Here is a 23,639-nt window from a genome sequence, read left to right as displayed (position 1 = left end):
GAGGTCATAATTCTTGAAACATGTAACATGAAGGCAATCAGAGCTATTACCATCATCAGGTTTGCTGATGAACTGACCTCCTGGGGGTGCACAGTCGACATATCACCTCCTCCTGTGAGCTGCTCCATACACAAGGGATGGGGATGCAAATCAGCTGTTCACCACCAGGAGGTCAGTTTGTCAGAAAACATGACAACAGTACTCTCTGCTGAAATGTTGTGCCCATCGGACACTGTAAACTGTAACAACCGTAGACCAGTCGACAAATAGAAAGAAACTGAAAAATCACTCATAACACGTTGTTGATCATTGAAACAAGTTATGATTTACATGAAAATATGTTAATAATGGCAGCTACTTAAGATATAGGCCTATAAGTAATGCCACAAGTTTTACATAATGGTATGAAATGGAGTCATCCTTGAGAGGCAAACTGTACCTACACTCCTTTCTGGAAAAAAAACCTCTCTCCAAATAAGTGCTAAACGAAGCATAAAAAAAGAAATCTAGCTGATTAATAGTAGAAGGAACTGAGTGAAAAGACAGCAACAAATAGCATTAAAAATTTTGTAGTTTTGTTTCCTTCTCAGCTAATGTGTCAGTGTAGGTCTAGTGTACATCCAACGCAAAAATGTAGAAAGGCAAGATCCAGCCAAAGTGGGAGGAAGAGGAACAACAAAATTTTTATGAATTAATCTCCATTCTTCCACTTGTAGCTGTGAAAGTTTGATGAAAATAGTAATGAAACAGAATTAAACGTTCCACAACATGCCTTTCAGAGAGAGAATTAATCATCAAAATAATGACAGAGCACAACAATTATTGTTAAAATGTTGTTAAATCATGAAACTGCAGTTGGGCATGGATGCGTTTTTCACTAACCTGTAGACATTTCCATCAGAGGCACACACTGGCTTGTCCTCAGTATCTGGACATTCTTCAGGGCATTCATCCTTTGCTGTTAGGTCAGAACAGTTGCCCACATGTGCCATCAGTATTCCTTTACTGTGAAAATGAAAGAAGAAAATAAACATGTAAGTACATCATTAAAAAATTATAACTACACCCCACTTCTATTAAGTATGTGTGACTGTTTGTCTCCAACATAAAATATCTGGTTTCCCATTGGCTTCTCAGGCTTCTTGTAGCTCGTTTGTCAAAACTGACTCTTACACCATCTTCAGTTACATGGCTATGAAATAAAATGTGCCATCAACAAGTGTGTATCACAATTTTTTTCTTTTTTGTAGCTTTTTACTGTCAGAACACTTAGGAGATACAACAAACCTATTAGATTGCTTGCACTAGATTTGCCGTCCTCTTTGGGAGCATTGCAACATAATACGGGATCCTTATCAGATAGGATTGATGGAGGACATCGGAAAAATTCAATGACGGGCAGCTTGTTACATATTATCGTGAAATATGGGAGAGTATGTCACGGACATAATAAGCAAAGTGTTTTTCATTGCTTTGAGATCTTTTTATGAAATTTGAATCACCAAATAGCTCCTCCAAGTGTGAAAATATTTTCTTGACTCCCATCTACAACTGCAGAAATAGCTGTAGTAAAAAAATAAGAGAAGTCAGAGCTCACATGGAAAGATTTAGTGTTTATTATTCCCAGGTGCTGTTTGAGAGTGGAATGGTTGCAAAATAGTCTGAAGGTGGTTCTTTGAGCACTTAAGTGTGAAATGCAGAGTAGTTACATTGATGTAAATGTAGGTGTTTATTTTTGATAAGATTTTTGTTATTTTCTCAAGAGTTGCATTTCCTACATTAGGCTTGAAGATATAACTTGCAACATCACCAAAGAGAATTGTTTATAGAACAGCTAGACTAAATGAGAGGTTAGGCTGAAAGGGCACATCCTGAAGCATCAATAAATAGTTAACATGGTGGTTTCTACAACAACAGCCTTAGAATGCTGTGTTACATTCCCTCTCATAGTATGTAACAAGCCCCATCATACAGGGATGTAATAACATAACAGGATGAGTAATGGGGTTCTATCAAATATTTTTTCCACCTCTGGAGCTGAGAGGTCAGTGCAGTTGGCTGCCATGCAGCAGGCCTGGGTTTGATTCCAGACCAAGTTGGAGATTTTACCTACTCAGGAAATGGATACTGTGTTTTCTTCATCGTCGACAAGCAAGTCACTGAAGTGAAATTAGTGGAGGCATAATTACATGACTTAAAATGATATCAGTTCAAACTGTTCAGTTATCCTTAACCACCAGTGTAAATAGGTGTTAGACTTCTGGAATCAAGCTCAATTAGTCTCAATGTTGAAGTGAGACTCTTGATAAGCAGGAATTACAGTCGAGCTCCAGGGTGGCACAGATTTTCAATTATCAGCACACATTCAATTGTGGGGAGCATGGGGGCTATGTAAGTAGGCTGTTAAGGCTTTTATGTTGGTAACGTCACCTAGCGCTCTGTATGAAAATCACTGGCTGCACAGTGTGCAGTCTGTGGCTTGTGGGCATTGTTGAAATAGTCGCTCTTGTAGTGTTGGGCAGTTGGCTGTTAACAGTGCGTAGCATTGTGCAGTTGGAGGTGAGCCGCCAGCAGTGGTGGATGTGGGGATAGAGATGGCGGAGTTTTGAGAGCGGATGAAATGGAAGTGTGTCTATCAGAGGCAGTAAATTTGTAAGACTGGATGTCATGAACTGATATATATACACTCCTGGAAATGGAAAAAAGAACACATTGACACCGGTGTGTCAGACCCACCATACTTACTCCGGACACTGCGAGAGGGCTGTACAAGCAATGATCACACGCACGGCACAGCGGACACACCAGGAACCGTGGTGTTGGCTGTCGAATGGCGCTAGCTGCGTAGCATTTGTGCACCACCGCCGTCAGTGTCAGCCAGTTTGCCGTGGCATACGGAGCTCCATCGCAGTCCTTAACACTGGTAGCATGCCACGACAGCGTGGACGTGAACCGTATGTGCAGTTGACGGACTTCGAGCGAGGGCGTATAGTGGGCATGCGGGATCCCGGGTGGACGTACCGCCGAATTGCTCAACACGTGGGGCGTGAGGTCTCCACAGTACATCGATGCTGTCGCCAGTGGTCGGCAGAAGGTGCACGTGCCCGTCGACCTGGGGCCGGACCGTGGCGACGCACGGATGCACTCCAAGAATGTAGGATCCTACACAGTGCCGTAGGGGACCGCACCGCCACTTCCCAGCAAATTAGGGACACTGTTGCTCCTGGGGTATCGGCGAGGACCATTCGCAACTGTCTCCATGAAGCTGGGCTAAAGTCCCGCACACCGTTTGGCCGTCTTCCGCTCATGCCCCAACATCGTGCACCCCGCCTCCAGTGGTGTCGCGACAGGCGTGAATGGAGGGACGAATGGAGACCTGTCGTCTTCAGCGATGAGAGTCGCTTCTGCCTTGGTGCCAATGATGGTCGTATGCGTGTTTGGCGCCGTGCAGGTGAGTGCCACAATCAGGACTGCATACGACCGAGGCACACATGGCCTACACCCGGCATCATGGTGTGGGGAGCGATCTCCTACACTGTCCGTACACCTCTGGTGATCGTCGAGGGGACACTGAATAGTGCACGGTACATCCAAACCGTCATCGAACCCATCGTTCTACCATTTCTAGACCGGCAAGGGAACTTGCTGTTCCAACAGGACAATGCACGTCCGCATGTATCCCGTGCCACCCAACGTGCTCTAGAAGGTGTAAGTCAACTACCCTTGCCAGCAAGATCTCCGGATCTGTCCCCCATTGAGCATGTTTGGGACTGCATGAAGCGTCGTCTCACGCGGTCTGCACGTTCAGCACGAACGCTGGTCCAACTGAGGCGCCAGGTGGAAATGGCATGGCAAGCCGTTCCACAGGACTACATCCAGCATCTCTACGATCGTCTCCATGGGAGAATAGTAGCCTGCATTGCTGCGAAAGGTGGATATACACTGTACTAGTGCCGATATTGTGCAAGCTCTGTTGCCTGTGTCATAAAGTTTCCCCTTCCTGGGACAATGAATTCACAGTGTTCTTATTTCAATTTCCAGGAGTGTATATATTATGACTTTTGAACACTATTAAGGTAAATACATTGTTTGTTCTTTATCAAAATCTTTCATTTGCTAACTATGCCGATCAGTAGTTGGTGCCTTCAGTAGTTAGAATCTTTTATTTAGCTGGCAGTAGTGGCGCTCGCTGTATTGCAGTAGTTCGAGTAATGAAGATTTTTGTGAGGTAAGGGATTCATGAAAGGTATAGATTATTGTTAGTCAGGGCCATACTTTTGTACGGATTATTGAAAGTCAGATTGCGTTGCGCTAAAAATATTGTGTGTCAGTTTAGTGATGATCAGAATAAGTAAAGAGAGAAATGTCTGAGTACGTTCAGTTTTTCTCTGCTAGTTGAAAATCAAATAACGTAAGGGGTTTACCAGCACCGTAATTCAATAAATTTTTCGAAGGGGACGTTTCAGTTTTCAGGCTTTTGTAAAAGGCAGTGGTATTTGAAAATCGCACAAGCTTTCATTCCGTGTACTCAGTTGGACAGTTCAGCGACTAGAAGATAACCGACAGACCTTTCGAACAACAAAAGCGAATACAGCCCAGCGCCCCTCGCTAGGTAGAGCAGAGACTCACAGACAGGCCTCCTTCTGCAGCTTGCACACGTCGTCGTAGGTGTTGGCGTCGGAGCCGCAGACGGGGCCCCTGGTCGAGTTGTCGCTGCAGGCGAGCTTCTCGCAGCGCTGGATGCGCGGCCGGCACTTCTCGATGTCCACGCGGGAGATCTTCCGCCGACCCTGCGCCCTGCAAACACACATACAAGCGTTGGCAAACTTGCGTCCACTTTTCTCTTTTACAAGTCTCACCTGCAGGAACGAGGGACTGTATCAAAAAAATGGTTCAAATGGCTCTGAGCACTATGGGACTTAACTTCTAAGGTCATCAGTCCCCTACAACTTCGAACTACTCAAACCTAACTAACCTAAGGACATCACACACATCCATGCTCGAGACAGGATTCGAACCTGCGACCGTAGCGGTCGCGCGGTTCCAGAGTGTAGCGCCTAGAACCGCTCGGCCACTTCGGCCGGCCGGGACTATATCGTCTGCCACAACAATATCCTTATAAATTATAGAGTGCAGCAATCAGTCGTTGCCGGCCATAGTGGCCGAGCGGTTCTAGGCGCTACAGTCTCGAACCTCGCGACTGCTACGGTCGCAGGTTCGAATCCTGCCTCGGGCATGGATGTGTGTGATGCGCTTAGGTTAGTTAGGTTTAAGTAGTTCTAAGTTCTAGGGGACTGATGACCACAGATGTTAAGTCCCATAGTGTTCAGAGCCAATTGAACCATTTGAACCTCACAGACCGACATCGATACCTCTCCTCAGTACCTCTCCGGAAGAATGGGCTGCCATTCCCCAAGGAACATTCCAGCACATTACTGAACTTATGACTGCGAGAATGGAAGCTGTCATCAAGGCTAAGGGTGGGCCAATACCATACTGATTCCAGCAGTACCGATGGAGGCGCCACGAACTTTTAAGTCATTTTCAACCACGTGTCCGGATACTTTCGATCACATAGTGTGTATATAAGTAGCTATGCGCCCGCTGCCTCGCTCCCGTAGAATATCTGGCCTGCAGAATATTTTTGTTTTTACTTAATCGAATTTTTATGTTGTTGACAAACTGTAACACCTAAGCTTTTCGCGCTAATTAAGCCCACATAAGTATGGTCTTTTCCGAATGTACTTCTGAGCAAAAAGCGATTTTGGTAGCTGGGGTCCAAAGTTGTTTTTAATCATGTCTTCTGCGTTCTTATGGAGATATTTTCATAGCAATTTCGTCTCATAACAAATATTTCTTTATACCTAATAGAGAAGTGAAATACCAGTTTTCATAAATTTAACTTGAAATTTTTTTAATGTATCGAAATATTTTCTTGACAATTTTCGTTCTTTATTGCATTTTTTTAGGGGTCGAATTTCAAGAAGTACTGAAACGCGTATTTTTTTTTATTTCTAACCGAAAAGATCAGTTGTCATGGATGTAGCCTTAAAATCCTTTAGTAGTTTCTTAGTAATATTTTATTTAAAAAACATTCACCCACCATTTTACCCCCTTAGTGGTTCAATTTCCAAAAATGATGAAACAAATATTTTTTATTTTCTGACTGAGAAGCCATATACCAGTTTTCTTTGTTCTAGCTTCAAAACTCGCTTAAAAGCGACAGACTTTCAAAAAGCGTTTCATCCCTTATTTCCACCACTTAGGAGTGGAATTTCAGACATTTTATTCTTAAACGATGCGTACAGTATAAGAACCACACCCTCCCCAAACTTCAAGTTTCCGTCCTTAGCGGTTTAGGCTCGGCGGTGATGAGTGAGTGAATCAGCGTGACCCTATTTCACCCCATTAGAGGTTGAATTTCCAAAACAGTGAAACATGTATTTTTCATCTCTAACCAAGAAGCCAAACACCAACTTTCATAGATTTAGCGTCAAAAATGTTTGCACAATGAAATACTTTCATAAAACCTTTCAGCCACCGTTTTACCCATACAGGGGTTAAACACGTATTTTTTAATTAAATGGGAAGCCAAATTTAAATTTTCGTAGATAGAGCTTCAAAAATGCTTTCATAAAAAATCTCATCCCCTATTTCACCCCCTTATGGGTTCAGTTTCCAAAATTAATGAAACATGCATTTCTTTATTCCTGACCGAGTAACCAAATACTAATTTTCGTAGGTCTAGCTTCAAAATTGCCTTAATAGCGAATTTTTTTCAAAAAAATCCTTCGTTCTCTATTTTTTCCCCTTAGTGCAGGAATTTCGAAAAATCCCTTCTTAAACGATGCGTACAGTATAAGATACACACCTTCCTCCAAATTTCAAGTTTCTTTCCTCAGCGGCTAAGTCCGTTATCAGCACTGTTATGTAATGAAGGTCATGCGCTCAGTATAAAAGCGGCCAACAAAGACCAGCGGAATCATTCCTCTGTGAGCTATATCTGCAATAGCATTGAAGCACTATGTCTCGTCAAGGTGTGTATCGTCAACGTCACCATTGCATGCCAGTCTACAAACACATAATAAGCCTGGAGAATAAACTTGGCACAAATGGAACTGCACAAAGTGTCATATTGAATGGACCGATTTTTTACGTGGATGTCGAGTTAATTTCAGTCTTGACGTTGCCACAGGGAGTACTGGATGTGCATGGTTTACTCTCGCTATCGTCCGATGTGAGAACGCCTCTCTACCTGGATTGGAATCATTTGCCGACCGAGATGTCATCGCTTACAAGACCTGGCATTATGGAATAGATGCTAAGACTAAATCTAGACCTAGTTATGTGTATAGTAATATGCCTTTTACATTGTATACTCGCTCCTGTCCTAAAGTTAGTAATTATGAAACAATAGATACATGGATGAAAGGACTTGGTGTACTTGCTGAGAATGTAACTGTAACTGGTGATGTTACCCTGTACTATAATTATTAATAAATTCTGATCTGTAGCGTCAGCCACCAATCGCTAGACGTACATCTGGTGAACGGGGGCCAAAGAATGCAACAATGTGAAAAAATCCAAAACATAGTGCCGCGTTGGCCGCTGAGCGCCTGCGAGGCTGCATGATGCAACCCGCATGGGTCAGTCAGTCAGGTCATTGTCTTTTATATATTGTTGTTGTGGTCTTCAGTCCAGAGACTGGTTTGATGCAGCTCTCCATGCTACTCTATCCTGTGCATGCTTCATCATCTCCCAATACCCACTGCAACCTACATCCTTCTGAATCTGCTTACTGTATTCATCTCTTGGCCTCCCTCTACGCTCTTTACCGCCTCCCCCCCCCCCCCCCCCCCCCCCCCACACACACACACTTCCCTGCAGTACTAAATCGGTGATCCATTGATGCCTCAGAATCTGTCCTGCCAACCGATCCGTTCTTTTAGTCAGGTTGTACCACAAATTTCTCTTCTCACCATTTCCATTCAGTATCTCCTCGTTAGTTACGTGCTCTACCCATCTAATCTTCAGTATTCTTCTGTAGCACCACATTTCAAAAGCTTCTATTTTCTTCTTGTCTAAACTGTTTACCGCCCATGTTTCACTTCCATACATGGCTACACTCCGCACATTCAGGAAGGGCTTCCTGACACACCTATACTCGATGTAAACAAATTTCTCTTCTTCAGAAAAGCTTTGTTTGGCATTGCCAGTCTACATTTTATATCCTCCTTACTCCGACCATCATCAGTTATTTTGCTTCCAAAATCGCAAAACTCTTTTACTACTTTAAGTATCTAATCCCGACACACCACCTGATTTAATTCGGCTACAACGGGGGTAAAATACAGGGAGCGAAAGGCTATTTACAATTTGTACAGAAACCAGATGGCAGTTATAAGAGTCGAGGGGTATGAAAGAGAAGCAATGGTTGGGAAGGGAGTGAGACAAGGTTGTAGCCTCTCCCCGATCTTATTCAATCTGCATATTGAGCAAGTAGTAAGAGAAACAAAAGAAAAATTCGGAGTAGGTATTAAAATCCATGGAGAAGAAATAAAAACTTGAGGTTCGCCGATGGCATTGTAATTCTGTCAGAGACAGCAAAGGACTTGGAAGAGCAGTTGAACGGAATGGACAGTGTCTTGAAAGGAGGGTATAAGATGAACATCAACAAAAGCAAAACGAGGATAATGGAATGTAGTCGAATTAAGTCGGGTGATGTTGAGGAAATTAGATTAGGAAATGAGACACTTAAAAGAGTAAACGAGTTTTGCTATTTGAGGAGCAAAATAACTGATGATGGTTGAAGTAGAGAAGATATAAAATGTAGACTGCTAATGGCAAGGAAAGGGTTTCTGAAGAAGAGAAATTTGTTAACATCGAGTATAGATTTAAATGTCAGGAAGTCGTTTCTGAAAGTATTTGTATGGAGTGCAGACATGTATGGAAGTGAATTGTGGACGATAAACAGTTTAGACAAGAAGAGAATAGAAGCTTTCGAAATGTGGTGCTGCAGAAGAATGCTGAAATTAGATGGGTAGATCACATAACTAATGAGGAGGTATTGAATAGAATTGGGGAGAAGAGGAGCTTGTGGCACAACTTGACTAGAAGAAGAGATCAGTTGGTAGGACATGTTCTGAGACATCGAGGGATCACCAATTTAGTATTGGAGGGCAGCGTGGAGGGTAAAAATCGTAGGGGGAGACCAATAGATGAATACACTAAGCAGATTCAGAAGGATGTAGGCTGCAGCAAGTACTGGGAGATGAAGAAGCTTGCACAGGATAGAGTAGCATGGAGAGCTGCATCAAACCAGTCTCAGGACTGAAGACCACAACAACAATAACATTCCATTATCCTCGTTTCGATTTTGTTGATGTTGATCATATATCCTCCAAATGTGTGTGAATTCCTACTAAGGGACCAAACTGGTAAGGTCATCGGTCCCTACTTAAACTAAGTTTTGCTAAGAACAACACACACACTCACACGAGGGAGGACTCGAACCTCCGGCGGGAGTGGCCTATTACACCCTACTTTCGAAATACTGTCCATTCCGCTCAATTACTCTTCCAAATCCTTTGCTATCTCTGACAGAATTAGGATGTCATCGGCAAACCACAAAGTTTTTATTTCTCCTCCCTGGACTTTAATTCCTACTTCTAATTTTTCTTTCTATAGAGACAAAATAATTTTTAAAAAAGTTATAGCAAAACAACTAAATTAATGTTTTTAAAAATGGAACAGTGCTGCCACTTCAGAGAAGTACTGCTTGACTGTAATTTATGGTTGAGAAAGCAGACATGGTGTTCTTTCCCCAAATCCCTAATTTTGCCGATTGAGACTAATAACACCTGAAGAAACTTATAATCTCTCTTCCTCGGCAAACGGAGGCCACTGTCAAGGTTAGAATTGGTGTTTAGTAATTTTTTGTCAAGTGTGTTTACTGTACGGTTTCGGAAGTGGGAGCTAGGAGGGAACAGATGATGTTCCGCCAGGTAGTGAGTGGTGTGTGCAGTTGGTTGTCAGAGAGGGTTACCCGTCGGTACGGCTGAAACTGAATGCTACTCACCCGCAGTTGAGCATGCGCAGTTCGCAGTCGCTGCGGTAGACGGCGCCGTCGGAGCCGCAGGTGGGCTTGAGCGGCTGCCCCTGGCACGACAGCGGGCAGTCCTTGGCCGAGGACGGCGAGGCCAGCCGGTCTCCCGCCACGCAGAACGCCATCGGCACCTCGAACACGTGCTTCCTGTGGACCAGAGGACACGTGTAGTGGGCCGGCACAGCGTCAGCACGCAGCAGCTGCCGCCCCTCCACAAGGGTACTACGAGCATACCTCATACATGCTACATACTGTATGCACTGTGCACAATCACTGGCTCAGACACTCGTGGACACACAGCTGAGAAAACAGTTTCATGATATTGCTACCAGAGCCGAAGTGGGTGACCTTCCCTCCTGGCAGAACTGCCGAAGCTGTGTACCCTCTCCTCTTCCCCACCCCCTACTCCCCAACCACCACCCCCTTCCGTGACACTACACATCTGCAATTTTTTCTACATAGATTTTGTTACAGCGTAGAGTTAGCGCCAGCATGTCAGTCGGGAACGACAGGGAAGAGAAGGCTGTGAGAAGAAGCCAGCCAACCGCACGGCGATCGACCCCTTCCAGGACGACAACGCGACAGCAGCGGTTCCTGGGTGAAGAGGACGTAAGCGCCACGCCTGACTGGTGGAGCCCAATTGGATAGCAGCGTCAACGTTAGCCACTTCATTAGGAATCTCTATGTAGCACAAAATTGTATCTGACCATTCTGAGGAAGACTGATTATATTGTATGTCGGTCTTTGCATGCGACACATCTGTGTACAAAGGTATGTATTTATATTTGTTTTACTGTAATAAAACTCATTAATGCGAATTGTTTGATTGTCTAGCGATCCGAGTAGGTAGGACACAACAGATTTACCAAATTTTATACTTTACTAAGCAGGTTTAATAGAAGTGAAGCATATATAGAAAAATAGTACTTAAGTGAACCATATTGATAAAATATATTACACCAACAAATTAAATGTGTGCTTGTAGCAAATGACTTACAAATTGTGTACAAACTCTAAAAAAACTTTAAAAAATATATGTATCTTATTGCTTACGGCAGGTATTATACACTGGTTTTAGCGTCATGTATGATAAGCAACAGATCTAGTTGGTGCTCATAAATTATTAACGGTACACAAGTTATTAAAATAAAAGAAAAGAATAGTCAATATAAAAAGTGTATGACCTGTGTTGGTGATAGCCTATAGCTGTTATAACAAATAACAGAACAGAAGCCAACGAAGCCCTAGAGACACCACTATGAATCTCAGCCAGAACAGGACAACAAATCATGTCACATAATCCACAGACAAACACGCAATGGAAATTAAGTACAGAAAAATAACACAAGCAGAATGTCTGAAATACTGGAAGAGATTGTACAGAAAACAGGACTGAACTCGACGTCTAATGAAGAAAGCATACTACAAATACGGAAGTCAGGGAGACAGAAAAACAAGAGAGGAAAATATTGAGAAACATCTCTGGGACAGTTCAGAATGAGGAGTGCGACAAAAGAACTGTACAGACAGACATGATTATAAACATCAGGAAAAGGACAGAGTTCTATAGACACATACAGAAGATGAACTATCAGTGTTCGCCCAGCATCCTTCTTTTGCAGAGTATGTGCTCCAATTTTCTCTGACTGGAGGATGACACCAACAAATAGTTTCACAATAAATATAAATATAGATGAAGTACAGGTCTACGAAGGGTTTCGCAGGAGGAAAGGCCAATATCCAAATATATGACAGGAACACTCATTTGAAGCAAAAAATTTCAGACGGACAAATGCACTATTCCGAGATAGAAAAAATTTATGAGAAATAGGAGTGGACCTAGAAATTAACGCCTATGTGACTTAGCCAGAGTACAATTAACTAGAATCAAAGATCGCAAGACCTTACCAACCATCAGATTCTCGTTTATGGGAGCGGATGAAGACCGAGATGTAAAAACGAAAGGCGAACACACGAGATGAACAGCTTGGTCGCATCGTAGACTCTGCTGCCCTCATTAGGGAATTGGCAGAGGCATTCAGACAAGCAACCCAACGTCTTCTCCCAACAGCGCACAAATGCAGTGTAATTGACTGTGGGATGTTCGAACTTTTATTGTGAACTGGACAACGGATGTAATGTGACATGTACGATAATGCTTAGAGGTGGAGGTGTTAAAAGTACAAATTTTTCAATTGATTCTTTGTTAAATGCAGTTTGTAATGTTTACTAACTGGTGTACGTATCTAAACCTGAAACTATGTTGAGTAATACAGAAAATAAATAACTAGAAACATTAAATGTATTCTATCTCTGAAACCACTCGAGTACGGCATATAATCATATGAAGTGTTTTGCTTCAAAAGTCCGTTCCTATCGTCGTTTTAACATAGACCATTTCTCCTGGGACACCCTGTGTAAACACCATGCAACAGAATTAAAGGATCACGTATTCGGAAAGCCGTAATTGTCTTCCATAACGATGCAGAAGTTTTAAATTTGGATCAAAGGTGCTTACAAAATTCCTTCTTAACGCTTCCAACAGCAACGTGTCGACACGTGCGAAAACAAAAGTCTGCAGCTCAGAAGTTCATGTGTCGTCTGAGACGGGTTAACAGATCCGTGTTGGCATCAAAATTCACCGCAGTTGTGCCGAACGCTAGCGTGGGCGTGTCTCGCAATGGGAAAGTCGTCACTCCCTCTCTCATCAAAATTCGACCCCTTCTTTTGACGTCTCTGCGATAGATGTCAGAACTACCACACCAAGCGTTGAAATCACGCAGTTTTCCTACGGATGACCAAGGAAAACATTTCAGACAACCCCCCCCCCTCCACGCTCAAAATAGACATGAAAATGCTTCATGAAGTTGCATAAAGCGTGTTAATGAAACTACCACTGTCCTTGTAGCGTTGATTCACATACATTTCGCGGTCGGAAACGACAGTTAGCAGTGGATGAGCAGCTGGACGACGACTTTCTTGACCAGTGACAGTGCTGACAACCGCGGACGTTTCAAAACGTTCAAACGTGTGTGAAATCTTATGGGACTTAACTGCTAAGGTCATCAGTACCTAAGCTTACACACTACTTAACGTAAATTAACCTAAGGACAAACACACACACTCATGTCCGAGGGAGGACTCGAACTTCCGCCGGGACCCGGACGTTTCAAACATTGTCTAAGGATACTGTGAGGCTGTATCCCCACTTGACATAATGTGACTCTCTTGGAGTGTAGTGCGATAGCAATTTTCGATATGGTATGCAAGATGGAACCATTGGGGATACGTAGCAGCAAAGAGTGCTTATGCGTTTTCAGCCCTCCGATCTTCGGGGGGGGGGGGGGGGGGGGGGGAGGGGGTGCAACATTGAATAAAACGGCAAAGGTCCCTCCAAGATCCCCAGACCTACAAACCGCTCAGTGGCGCTCGCCCACCTTTACCGAGAATTTTAAAAATGTACCTGTACTGAGACAACCTATGTAGTAGTCCTAGGCGTCTGCTAGCAGGTATTCGAGATCGGAAGGGTGTCGAGGGATTTGCCAGCCTGCTAGCAGGCATCTGGGATCGGAAGGGTGTCTAGGGATTACCAGCTTAATAGCAGTGCATCCGGGATCGGAAGGGTGTTGAGGGATTTGCCAGCCTACTAGGAGGCATATGGGATTGGTAGGATGTCAAGGGATTGCCAGCCTGCTAGCAGGCACCTGGGATCGGAAGGGTGTCTAGGGATTACCAGCTTATTAGCAGTGCATCCGGGATCAGAGGGGTGTCGAGGGATTGCCAGCCTACTAGCAGGCATCTGGGATCGGAAGGCTGTTAAGGGATTACCAGCTTAATAGCAGTGCATCCGGGATCGGAAGGGTGTCGAGGGATTGCCAGCCTACTAGCAGGCATATGGGATCGGTAGGGTGTCAATGGATTGCCAGCCTGCTAGCAGGCACCTGGGATCGGAAGGGTGTCTAGGGATTACCAGCTTATTAGCAGTGCATCCGGGATCAGAGGGGTGTCGAGGGATTGCCAGCCTACTAGCAGGCATCTGGGATCGGAAGGCTGTTAAGGGATTACCAGCTTAATAGCAGTGCATCCGGGATCAGAAGGGTGTCGAGGGATTGCCAGCCTACTAGCAGGCATATGGGATCGGTAGGGTGTCAAGGGATTGCCAGCCTGCTAGCAGGCACCTGGGATCGGAAGGGTGTCTAGGGATTACCAGCTTATTAGCAGTGCATCCGGGATCAGAGGGGTGTCGAGGGATTGCCAGCCTACTAGCAGGCATCTGGGATCGGAAGGCTGTTAAGGGATTACCAGCTTAATAGCAGTGCATCCGGGATCGGAAGGGTGTCGAGGGATTGCCAGCCTACTAGCAGGCATATGGGATCGGTAGGGTGTCAAGGGATTGCCAGCCTGCTAGCAGGCACCTGGGATCGGAAGGGTGTCTAGGGATTACCAGCTTATTAGCAGTGCATCCGGGATCAGAGGGGTGTCGAGGGATTGCCAGCCTACTAGCAGGCATCTGGGATCGGAAGGCTGTTAAGGGATTACCAGCTTAATAGCAGTGCATCCGGGATCGGAAGGGTGTCGAGGGATTGCCAGCCTACTAGCAGGCATATGGGATCGGTAGGATGTCAAGGGATTACCAGCCTGCTAGCAGGCACCTGGGATCGGAAGGGTGTCTAGGGATTACAGGCTTACTAGCAGTGCATCCGGGATCAGAGGGGTGTCGAGGGATTGCCAGCCTACTAGCAGGCATCTGGGATCGGAAGTCTGTTAAGGGATTACCAGCTTAATAGCAGTGCATCCGGGATCGGAAGGGAGTCGAGGGATTGCCAGTCTACTAGCAGGCATATGGGATCGGTAGGATGTCAAGGGATTGCCAGCCTGCTAGCAGGCACCTGGGATCGGAAGGGTGTCTAGGGATTACAGGCTTACTAGCAGTGCATCCGGGATCAGAGGGGTGTCGAGGGATTGCCAGCCTACTAGCAGGCATCTGGGATCGGAAGGCTGTTAAGGGATTACCAGCTTAATAGCAGTGCATCCGGGATCGGAAGGGAGTCGAGGGATTGCCAGTCTACTAGCAGGCATATGGGATCGGTAGGATGTCAAGGGATTGCCAGCCTGCTAGCAGGCACCTGGGATCGGAAGGGTGTCTAGGGATTACAGGCTTACTAGCAGTGCATCCGGGATCAGAGGGGTGTCGAGGGATTGCCAGCCTACTAGCAGGCATCTGGGATCGGAAGGCTGTTAAGGGATTACCAGCTTAATAGCAGTGCATCCGGGATCGGAAGGGAGTCGAGGGATTGCCAGTCTACTAGCAGGCATATGGGATCGGTAGGATGTCAAGGGATTGCCAGCCTGCTAGCAGGCACCTGGGATCGGAAGGGTGTCTAGGGATTACAGGCTTACTAGCAGTGCATCCGGGATCAGAGGGGTGTCGAGGGATTGCCAGCCTACTAGCAGGCATCTGGGATCGGAAGGCTGTTAAGGGATTACCAGCTTAATAGCAGTGCATCCGGGATCGGAAGGGAGTCGAGGGATTGCCAGTCTACTAGCAGGCATATGGGATCGGTAGGATGTCAAGGGATTGCCAGCCTGCTAGCAGGCACCTGGGATCGGAAGGGTGTCTAGGGATTACAGGCTTACTAGCAGTGCATCCGGGATCAGAGGGGTGTCGAGGGATTGCCAGCCTACTAGCAGGCATCTGGGATCGGAAGGCTGTTAAGGGATTACCAGCTTAATAGCAGTGCATCCGGGATCGGAAGGGAGTCGAGGGATTGCCAGTCTACTAGCAGGCATATGGGATCGGTAGGATGTCAAGGGATTGCCAGCCTGCTAGCAGGCACCTGGGATCGGAAGGGTGTCTAGGGATTACCAGCTTATTAGCAGTGCATCCGGGATCAGAGGGGTGTCGAGGGATTGCCAGCCTACTAGCAGGCATCTGGGATCGGAAGGCTGTTAAGGGATTACCAGCTTAATAGCAGTGCATCCGGGATCGGAAGGGTGTCGAGGGATTGCCAGCCTACTAGCAGGCATATGGGATCGGTAGGATGTCAAGGGATTACCAGCCTGCTAGCAGGCACCTGGGATCGGAAGGGTGTCTAGGGATTACAGGCTTACTAGCAGTGCATCCGGGATCAGAGGGGTGTCGAGGGATTGCCAGCCTACTAGCAGGCATCTGGGATCGGAAGTCTGTTAAGGGATTACCAGCTTAATAGCAGTGCATCCGGGATCGGAAGGGAGTCGAGGGATTGCCAGTCTACTAGCAGGCATATGGGATCGGTAGGATGTCAAGGGATTGCCAGCCTGCTAGCAGGCACCTGGGATCGGAAGGGTGTCTAGGGATTACAGGCTTACTAGCAGTGCATCCGGGATCAGAGGGGTGTCGAGGGATTGCCAGCCTACTAGCAGGCATCTGGGATCGGAAGTCTGTTAAGGGATTACCAGCTTAATAGCAGTGCATCCGGGATCGGAAGGGAGTCGAGGGATTGCCAGTCTACTAGCAGGCATATGGGATCGGTAGGATGTCAAGGGATTGCCAGCCTGCTAGCAGGCACCTGGGATCGGAAGGGTGTCTAGGGATTACAGGCTTACTAGCAGTGCATCCGGGATCAGAGGGGTGTCGAGGGATTGCCAGCCTACTAGCAGGCATCTGGGATCGGAAGGCTGTTAAGGGATTACCAGCTTAATAGCAGTGCATCCGGGATCGGAAGGGAGTCGAGGGATTGCCAGTCTACTAGCAGGCATATGGGATCGGTAGGATGTCAAGGGATTGCCAGCCTGCTAGCAGGCACCTGGGATCGGAAGGGTGTCTAGGGATTACAGGCTTACTAGCAGTGCATCCGGGATCAGAGGGGTGTCGAGGGATTGCCAGCCTACTAGCAGGCATCTGGGATCGGAAGGCTGTTAAGGGATTACCAGCTTAATAGCAGTGCATCCGGGATCGGAAGGGAGTCGAGGGATTGCCAGTCTACTAGCAGGCATATGGGATCGGTAGGATGTCAAGGGATTGCCAGCCTGCTAGCAGGCACCTGGGATCGGAAGGGTGTCTAGGGATTACCAGCTTATTAGCAGTGCATCCGGGATCAGAGGGGTGTCGAGGGATTGCCAGCCTACTAGCAGGCATCTGGGATCGGAAGGCTGTTAAGGGATTACCAGCTTAATAGCAGTGCATCCGGGATCGGAAGGGTGTCGAGGGATTGCCAGCCTACTAGCAGGCATATGGGATCGGTAGGATGTCAAGGGATTACCAGCCTGCTAGCAGGCACCTGGGATCGGAAGGGTGTCTAGGGATTACAGGCTTACTAGCAGTGCATCCGGGATCAGAGGGGTGTCGAGGGATTGCCAGCCTACTAGCAGGCATCTGGGATCGGAAGTCTGTTAAGGGATTACCAGCTTAATAGCAGTGCATCCGGGATCGGAAGGGAGTCGAGGGATTGCCAGTCTACTAGCAGGCATATGGGATCGGTAGGATGTCAAGGGATTGCCAGCCTGCTAGCAGGCACCTGGGATCGGAAGGGTGTCTAGGGATTACAGGCTTACTAGCAGTGCATCCGGGATCAGAGGGGTGTCGAGGGATTGCCAGCCTACTAGCAGGCATCTGGGATCGGAAGGCTGTTAAGGGATTACCAGCTTAATAGCAGTGCATCCGGGATCGGAAGGGAGTCGAGGGATTGCCAGTCTACTAGCAGGCATATGGGATCGGTAGGATGTCAAGGGATTGCCAGCCTGCTAGCAGGCACCTGGGATCGGAAGGGTGTCTAGGGATTACAGGCTTACTAGCAGTGCATCCGGGATCAGAGGGGTGTCGAGGGATTGCCAGCCTACTAGCAGGCATCTGGGATCGGAAGGCTGTTAAGGGATTACCAGCTTAATAGCAGTGCATCCGGGATCGGAAGGGAGTCGAGGGATTGCCAGTCTACTAGCAGGCATATGGGATCGGTAGGATGTCAAGGGATTGCCAGCCTGCTAGCAGGCACCTGGGATCGGAAGGGTGTCTAGGGATTACCAGCTTATTAGCAGTGCATCCGGGATCAGAGGGGTGTCGAGGGATTGCCAGCCTACTAGCAGGCATCTGGGATCGGAAGGCTGTTAAGGGATTACCAGCTTAATAGCAGTGCATCCGGGATCGGAAGGGTGTCGAGGGATTGCCAGCCTACTAGCAGGCATATGGGATCGGTAGGATGTCAAGGGATTGCCAGCCTGCTAGCAGGCACCTGGGATCGGAAGGGTGTCTAGGGATTACCAGCTTATTAGCAGTGCATCCGGGATCAGAGGGGTGTCGAGGGATTGCCAGCCTACTAGCAGGCATCTGGGATCGGAAGGCTGTTAAGGGATTACCAGCTTAATAGCAGTGCATCCGGGATCGGAAGGGTGTCGAGGGATTGCCAGCCTACTAGCAGGCATATGGGATCGGTAGGATGTCAAGGGATTGCCAGCCTGCTAGCAGGCACCTGGGATCGGAAGGGTGTCTAGGGATTACAGGCTTACTAGCAGTGCATCCGGGATCAGAGGGGTGTCGAGGGATTGCCAGCCTACTAGCAGGCATATGGGATCGGTAGGGTGTCAAGAGATTGCCAGCCTGCTAACAGGCATCTGGGATCGGAAGAGTGCCTAGGGATTACCAGGTTACTAGCAGTGCATCCGGGATCAGAAGGGAGTCGAGGGATTGCCAGCCTGCAGACGCCTAGGACTACTACACAGGTTATCTCAGCACAGATACATTTTGAGAATTATCAATAAAGGTGGGCGGATGCCATCGAGAGTGCTGTGCAACTGGGGGATCTTAGTGGGAACCTCTCCCGTTTTGTTCACGTAAGTGTCAATATTTCAACCCCACCCCTCCCCTTTCGATAATCACGAAGCAGAAGGACTAAAAATGCGAAAGCACCTTTTGCTCGTAGGGATAACGTTCAAGCTTCGTCGACTGGTTGTGAACGGTCCTAGTGTTCGAACCTCTACACGAGGGCATAAATTGTGATCGCACTGCACACTGAAGGGGCGCGACCATGTTCAGTGGGGATACGGCCTCACAGTATCCTTAGACATGGGTTAGGACGTCCGAGGTTGTCAACTGTGTCAGTGGTCGTCAAAAACGTCGTCCTGTCGCTCATCCCACTGCGCACTGCTGTTTTTGACCGCGAATTATATGCGAATCAACGTTCCAAGGCAGGGGTAGTTTCACTGACACCCTTTATGCCTCTTCCAGAGGCCTTTTCGTGTCGATTTTGAGCGGGGGTGTGTCACCCATGAGAAAACTGCGTGATTTCAACGCTTGGTGAGGCAGTTCTCACATCCATTGCAGAGGCGTCAAAAGGAGTGTAATGTTGATAAGAGGGGAGCGTGCCGACCTCCCCACTATGTGACACGCCTACGGAGGCGTTCGGCAGAATTTTGGTGAGATTTGGTGCCCAGATGACATCATTAAACCATTTTACACGACACATGAAGCGTCCTCAAGATCGAGGTTGACGTTGCAGGGCGCCAAGCTTTTGAGCCGTTCAGACGAAGGTTGTAGACACCTTTGAGCCAAATTTAAAGCTTTTGCATCGCAGTGGGAGACAGTTATGGTGTTCTGAAAAAGTGATAGTTTAACTACGTTGCATAGTGTAGATAGAGTACAATGCCAAAGTCGCAGCGCTCATGTCTGTCTGTGGCCATCAGTTGCCACAGATATTCCTTAAGGGTGAAGGTCACGGGTGGACCCCCATAAACCAATGTAATGGCGGGCACAGCTCATTCCGTGTACATACTCCAATGAGAGAGAGCGTACTCACCCGCAATTCTTTGCCTTCATGCGGCAGGAGTTGCTGTAGATCTTGCCGTCGGAGCCGCAGATGGGCTTGGAGACTCTCCAGCAGGACTCGCGGCAGTGGCGCGTCGTCTGGCAGAACTTCTTGTCGGCGCGTACCACGCCCTGCCTGTAACACACAACACCACAAGTAGTCAAAATAGTAGTGATTAATTTTTGTTAAGGCCTAGGCACCAATGCTGTAGTGACGGACTTGATGCGTAGCAATATACATCACCGTTAAGGTATCTACTAGTAGCTTACCAGATGCGTAGCAACATACATAACCGTTAGGGTATCTGCAAGAAGCTTACCAGACTCAATGAGTTACGAGTCCAGAGAATGCTATTGCTTGCGTACATTAAGATACAGTATGTTACGCGTCAATCGGCTGGCTCTTCAAGCCACCATCTTCAGTACAAAATCTATCCTACTTAGTACAAATGTACAATTGCACAGGGTGGTTATTGAGCGAGAGTAGACGGAAAACTATTTACCGTATGGGAAATCAACTTCGTTGGAACGATGTTGAGCATGTGCTCTGAAGGATTTTCATTGTCAGTGTCACGACTTTCAGTTAGGAGCCGGCACTGGTACGGCGACGTACGGTTGAAACACAAGTATTTGTGTGCATTTACGCTCATTGGGTCAGTGAACACTCACAATTGTCGCATTTGGGGATCACCACTGCCAACGAACGTTCTTGAAGTTCCCCTGCATAGTGAACACGTCACTCTGTGGTGGGTTCATGATTGGTCTATTTTTCTATGAGGAACTCTGAACCCCAAGCATCACGGACTTGCAGAATGAACGACACATGTTACTGTGATCTGCTTCGCTAACATGTGATCCCCCTGCTCTACAGGAGAGAGGTGCTTTGGACTCAACTATTTTGGTACACGTCGGAGCTCCACCTCACATCCATCGAGAGGTCACTCTATTACTCTGTAATACATTTGGAGAGCCGGCCGCGGTGGCCGTGCGGTTCTGGCGCTGCAGTCCGGAACCGCGGGACTGCTACGGTCGCAGGTTCGAATCCTGCCTCGGGCATGGATGTTTGTGATGTCCTTAGGTTAGTTAGGTTTAAGTAGTTCTAAGTTCTAGGGGACTTATGACCTAAGATGTTGAGTCCCATAGTGCTCAGAGCCATTTGAGCCATTTTTTTACGCTTGGAGAAAACCGAATCAATGGCTGATTGTTCTAAACTGTGTAGTCTCCAACGTGGCCATATTTAAATCCGTGTGATTTCTGGCTGTGGGCTTACGTGCAGGAAAGGGTTTGCTAACGGGACATTAACACGTGTTGGAAGTTTAAAGTGAGTGTACCGAGGGAGGTAGCCAACATCCCACATGAGTTATTTCGGGTGGTTCGATGCTGTCATGGACTCAAATGGTCGTCTCACTGAGCAATGTTTGTAACCTGGGACCTCTACTTGATACGCAATTAACAAAAGTTTTCCTCTCAGGTGGAAATTAAAATGTTTCTTTTATGGTTTATTGGTTATTCCTCTTCCACATGTCCTTACGAATGTTTACACAAATTTATATTGTCCTAGGATCACTCGTTTTTCATGGGACGCCTCCCTTAAGTAGCGGTAGTTTAATTTTAACCACCCTATATATTAAATGTAAACTTTTTAATCAAGTCCCCTTCTCTTCGGGCACAAATTTCACCTATCGTCTGCCTTAACAAGAAATACAGCACTACTTCAGCGAGCTACACGTTACAACTTACTGCGCACCAGTACCTGTTAAAGAAGGTGTTCCACCAGTTGTTCTCGCATGTGGATGCCATACTGAACTGGTCTCTTTAGTTAGATAGGAATCCTTTCAAACACTCCTGTGGTAAAGCTTGACTGTACAACTCAGTGCTCCAGTCCTGCAACTATTTCAACAGGAGTGCAGCACACTTCGCATTTGCGATGACCCAATAGAAAAAAATCCATACAATGAGGTCAGGTGATCTTGCAGGCTAAGGCACGGGCCCTGTTTGACCAACAGACTTTGGACCATACTGGCGCATTACATGTTTTCCAACAGCAACGAAATGTGCTGGTGGCATGTCAAGCATTTACCACGCTTCCGTAACATGGGTCATGAGTAAACTTACAACTGGTTAGATGGGAAAATTACTCGAAAAGTTTACATTTCAAGCAGACTGGTATTAACTAGGGCCATACTTGATAGTGTCGGCAGTGCCAGGGCGCGACCGTATCTTCGCAACTATCCCACAAACAGGTTTTCTGCACACCCTCGTTTATAGGAACGTTCTTGCTTCCGTGCAGTATACTTTTACCTGTGTCAGTTTTCACTATAAATATCAAAGCCACCCTTTATAATCACACTGCTGGATACACATATAGTAACACCCTCATGGACTCATGCAGTTAATGAAATTTTTATCAAGTTATGAGTAATCGTGATACAAGTGATAAATGTTATTAAGGCCTTGGCACCACTGCCGTGGTGACAGATTTGAGGCGTGGCAGACAATGCTTTTGCACGCTCAGAGTAACATGCAGTGTGTTACACGCGATTCGGCCCGCTCTTAGAGTCTAGCCGCGTACATGCACTGAACCGAGAGTGAATATTATCTACACTCCTGGAAATTGAAATAAGAACACCGTGAATTCATTGTCCCAGGAAGGGGAAACTTTATTGACAAATTCCTGGGGTCAGATACATCACATGATCACACTGACAGAACCACAGGCACATAGACACAGGCAACAGAGCATGCACAATGTCGGCACTAGTACAGTGTATATCCATCTTTCGCAACAATGCAGGCTGCTATTCTCCCATGGAGACCATCGTAGAGATGCTGGATGTAGATCTGTGGAACGGCTTGCCACGCCATTTCCACCTGGCGCCTCAGTTGGACCAGCGTTCGTGCTGGACGTGCAGACCACGTGAGACGACGCTTCATCCAATCCAAAACATGCTCAATGGGGGACAGATCCGGAGATCGTGCTGGCCAGGGTAGTTGACTTACACCTTCTAGAGCATGTTGGGTGGCACGGGATACATGCGGACGTGCATTGTCCGGTTGGAACAGCAAGTTCCCTTGCCGGTCTAGGAATGGTAGAACGATGGGTTCGATGACGGTTTGGATGTACCGTGCACTATTCAGTGTCCCCTCGACGATCACCAGAGGTGTACGGCCAGTGTAGGAGATCGCTCCCCACACCACGATGCCGGGTGTTGGCCCTGTGTGCCTCGGTCGTATGCAGTCCTGATTGTGGCGCTCACCTGCACGGCGCCAAACACGCATACGACCATCATTGGCACCAAGGCAGAAGCGACTCTCATCGCTGAAGACGACACGTCTCCATTCGTCCCTCCATTCACGCCTGTCGCGACACCACTGGAGGCGGGCTGCACGATGTTGGGGCGTGAGCGGAAGACAGCCTAACGGTTTGCGGGACCGTAGCCCAGCTTCATGGAGACGGTTGCGAATGGTCCTCGCCGATACCCCAGGAGCAACAGTGTCCCTAATTTGGTGGGAAGTGGCGGTGCGGTCCCCTACGGCACTGCGTAGGATCCTACGGTCTTAGCGTGCATCCGTGCGTCGCTGCGGTCCGGTCCCAGGTCGACGGGCACGTGCACCTTCCGCCGACCACTGGCGACAACATCGATGTACTGTGGAGACCTCACGCCCCACGTGTTGAACAATTCGGCGGTACGTCCACCCGGCCTCCCGCATGCCCACTATACGCCCTCGCTCAAAGTCCGTCAACTGCACATACGGTTC

At 47.2% G+C, this 23,639-nt stretch overlaps 1 protein-coding gene across 1 annotated transcript in view; it reads right to left on the bottom strand.

The window, feature by feature from the left end:
* Positions 1 to 23,639, bottom strand: part of LOC126278310 (serine protease inhibitor dipetalogastin) — a 271,690-nt gene that overhangs the window by 8,243 nt on the left and 239,808 nt on the right. The window contains exons 5-8 of the mRNA XM_049978324.1: positions 19,873 to 20,016; positions 10,079 to 10,252; positions 4,630 to 4,797; positions 883 to 1,005 (exon numbers count right to left, since the gene is read on the bottom strand). Coding sequence (XP_049834281.1) covers positions 883 to 1,005; positions 4,630 to 4,797; positions 10,079 to 10,252; positions 19,873 to 20,016 — 609 coding nt within the window. The remainder of the gene's footprint in view (positions 1 to 882; positions 1,006 to 4,629; positions 4,798 to 10,078; positions 10,253 to 19,872; positions 20,017 to 23,639) is intronic.

The sequence above is a fragment of the Schistocerca gregaria genome, chromosome 6 (genome assembly GCF_023897955.1).
Source record: "Schistocerca gregaria isolate iqSchGreg1 chromosome 6, iqSchGreg1.2, whole genome shotgun sequence".
NCBI lineage: Eukaryota > Metazoa > Arthropoda > Insecta > Orthoptera > Acrididae > Schistocerca > Schistocerca gregaria.
This window is presented reverse-complemented; position numbering and strand designations above follow the sequence as displayed.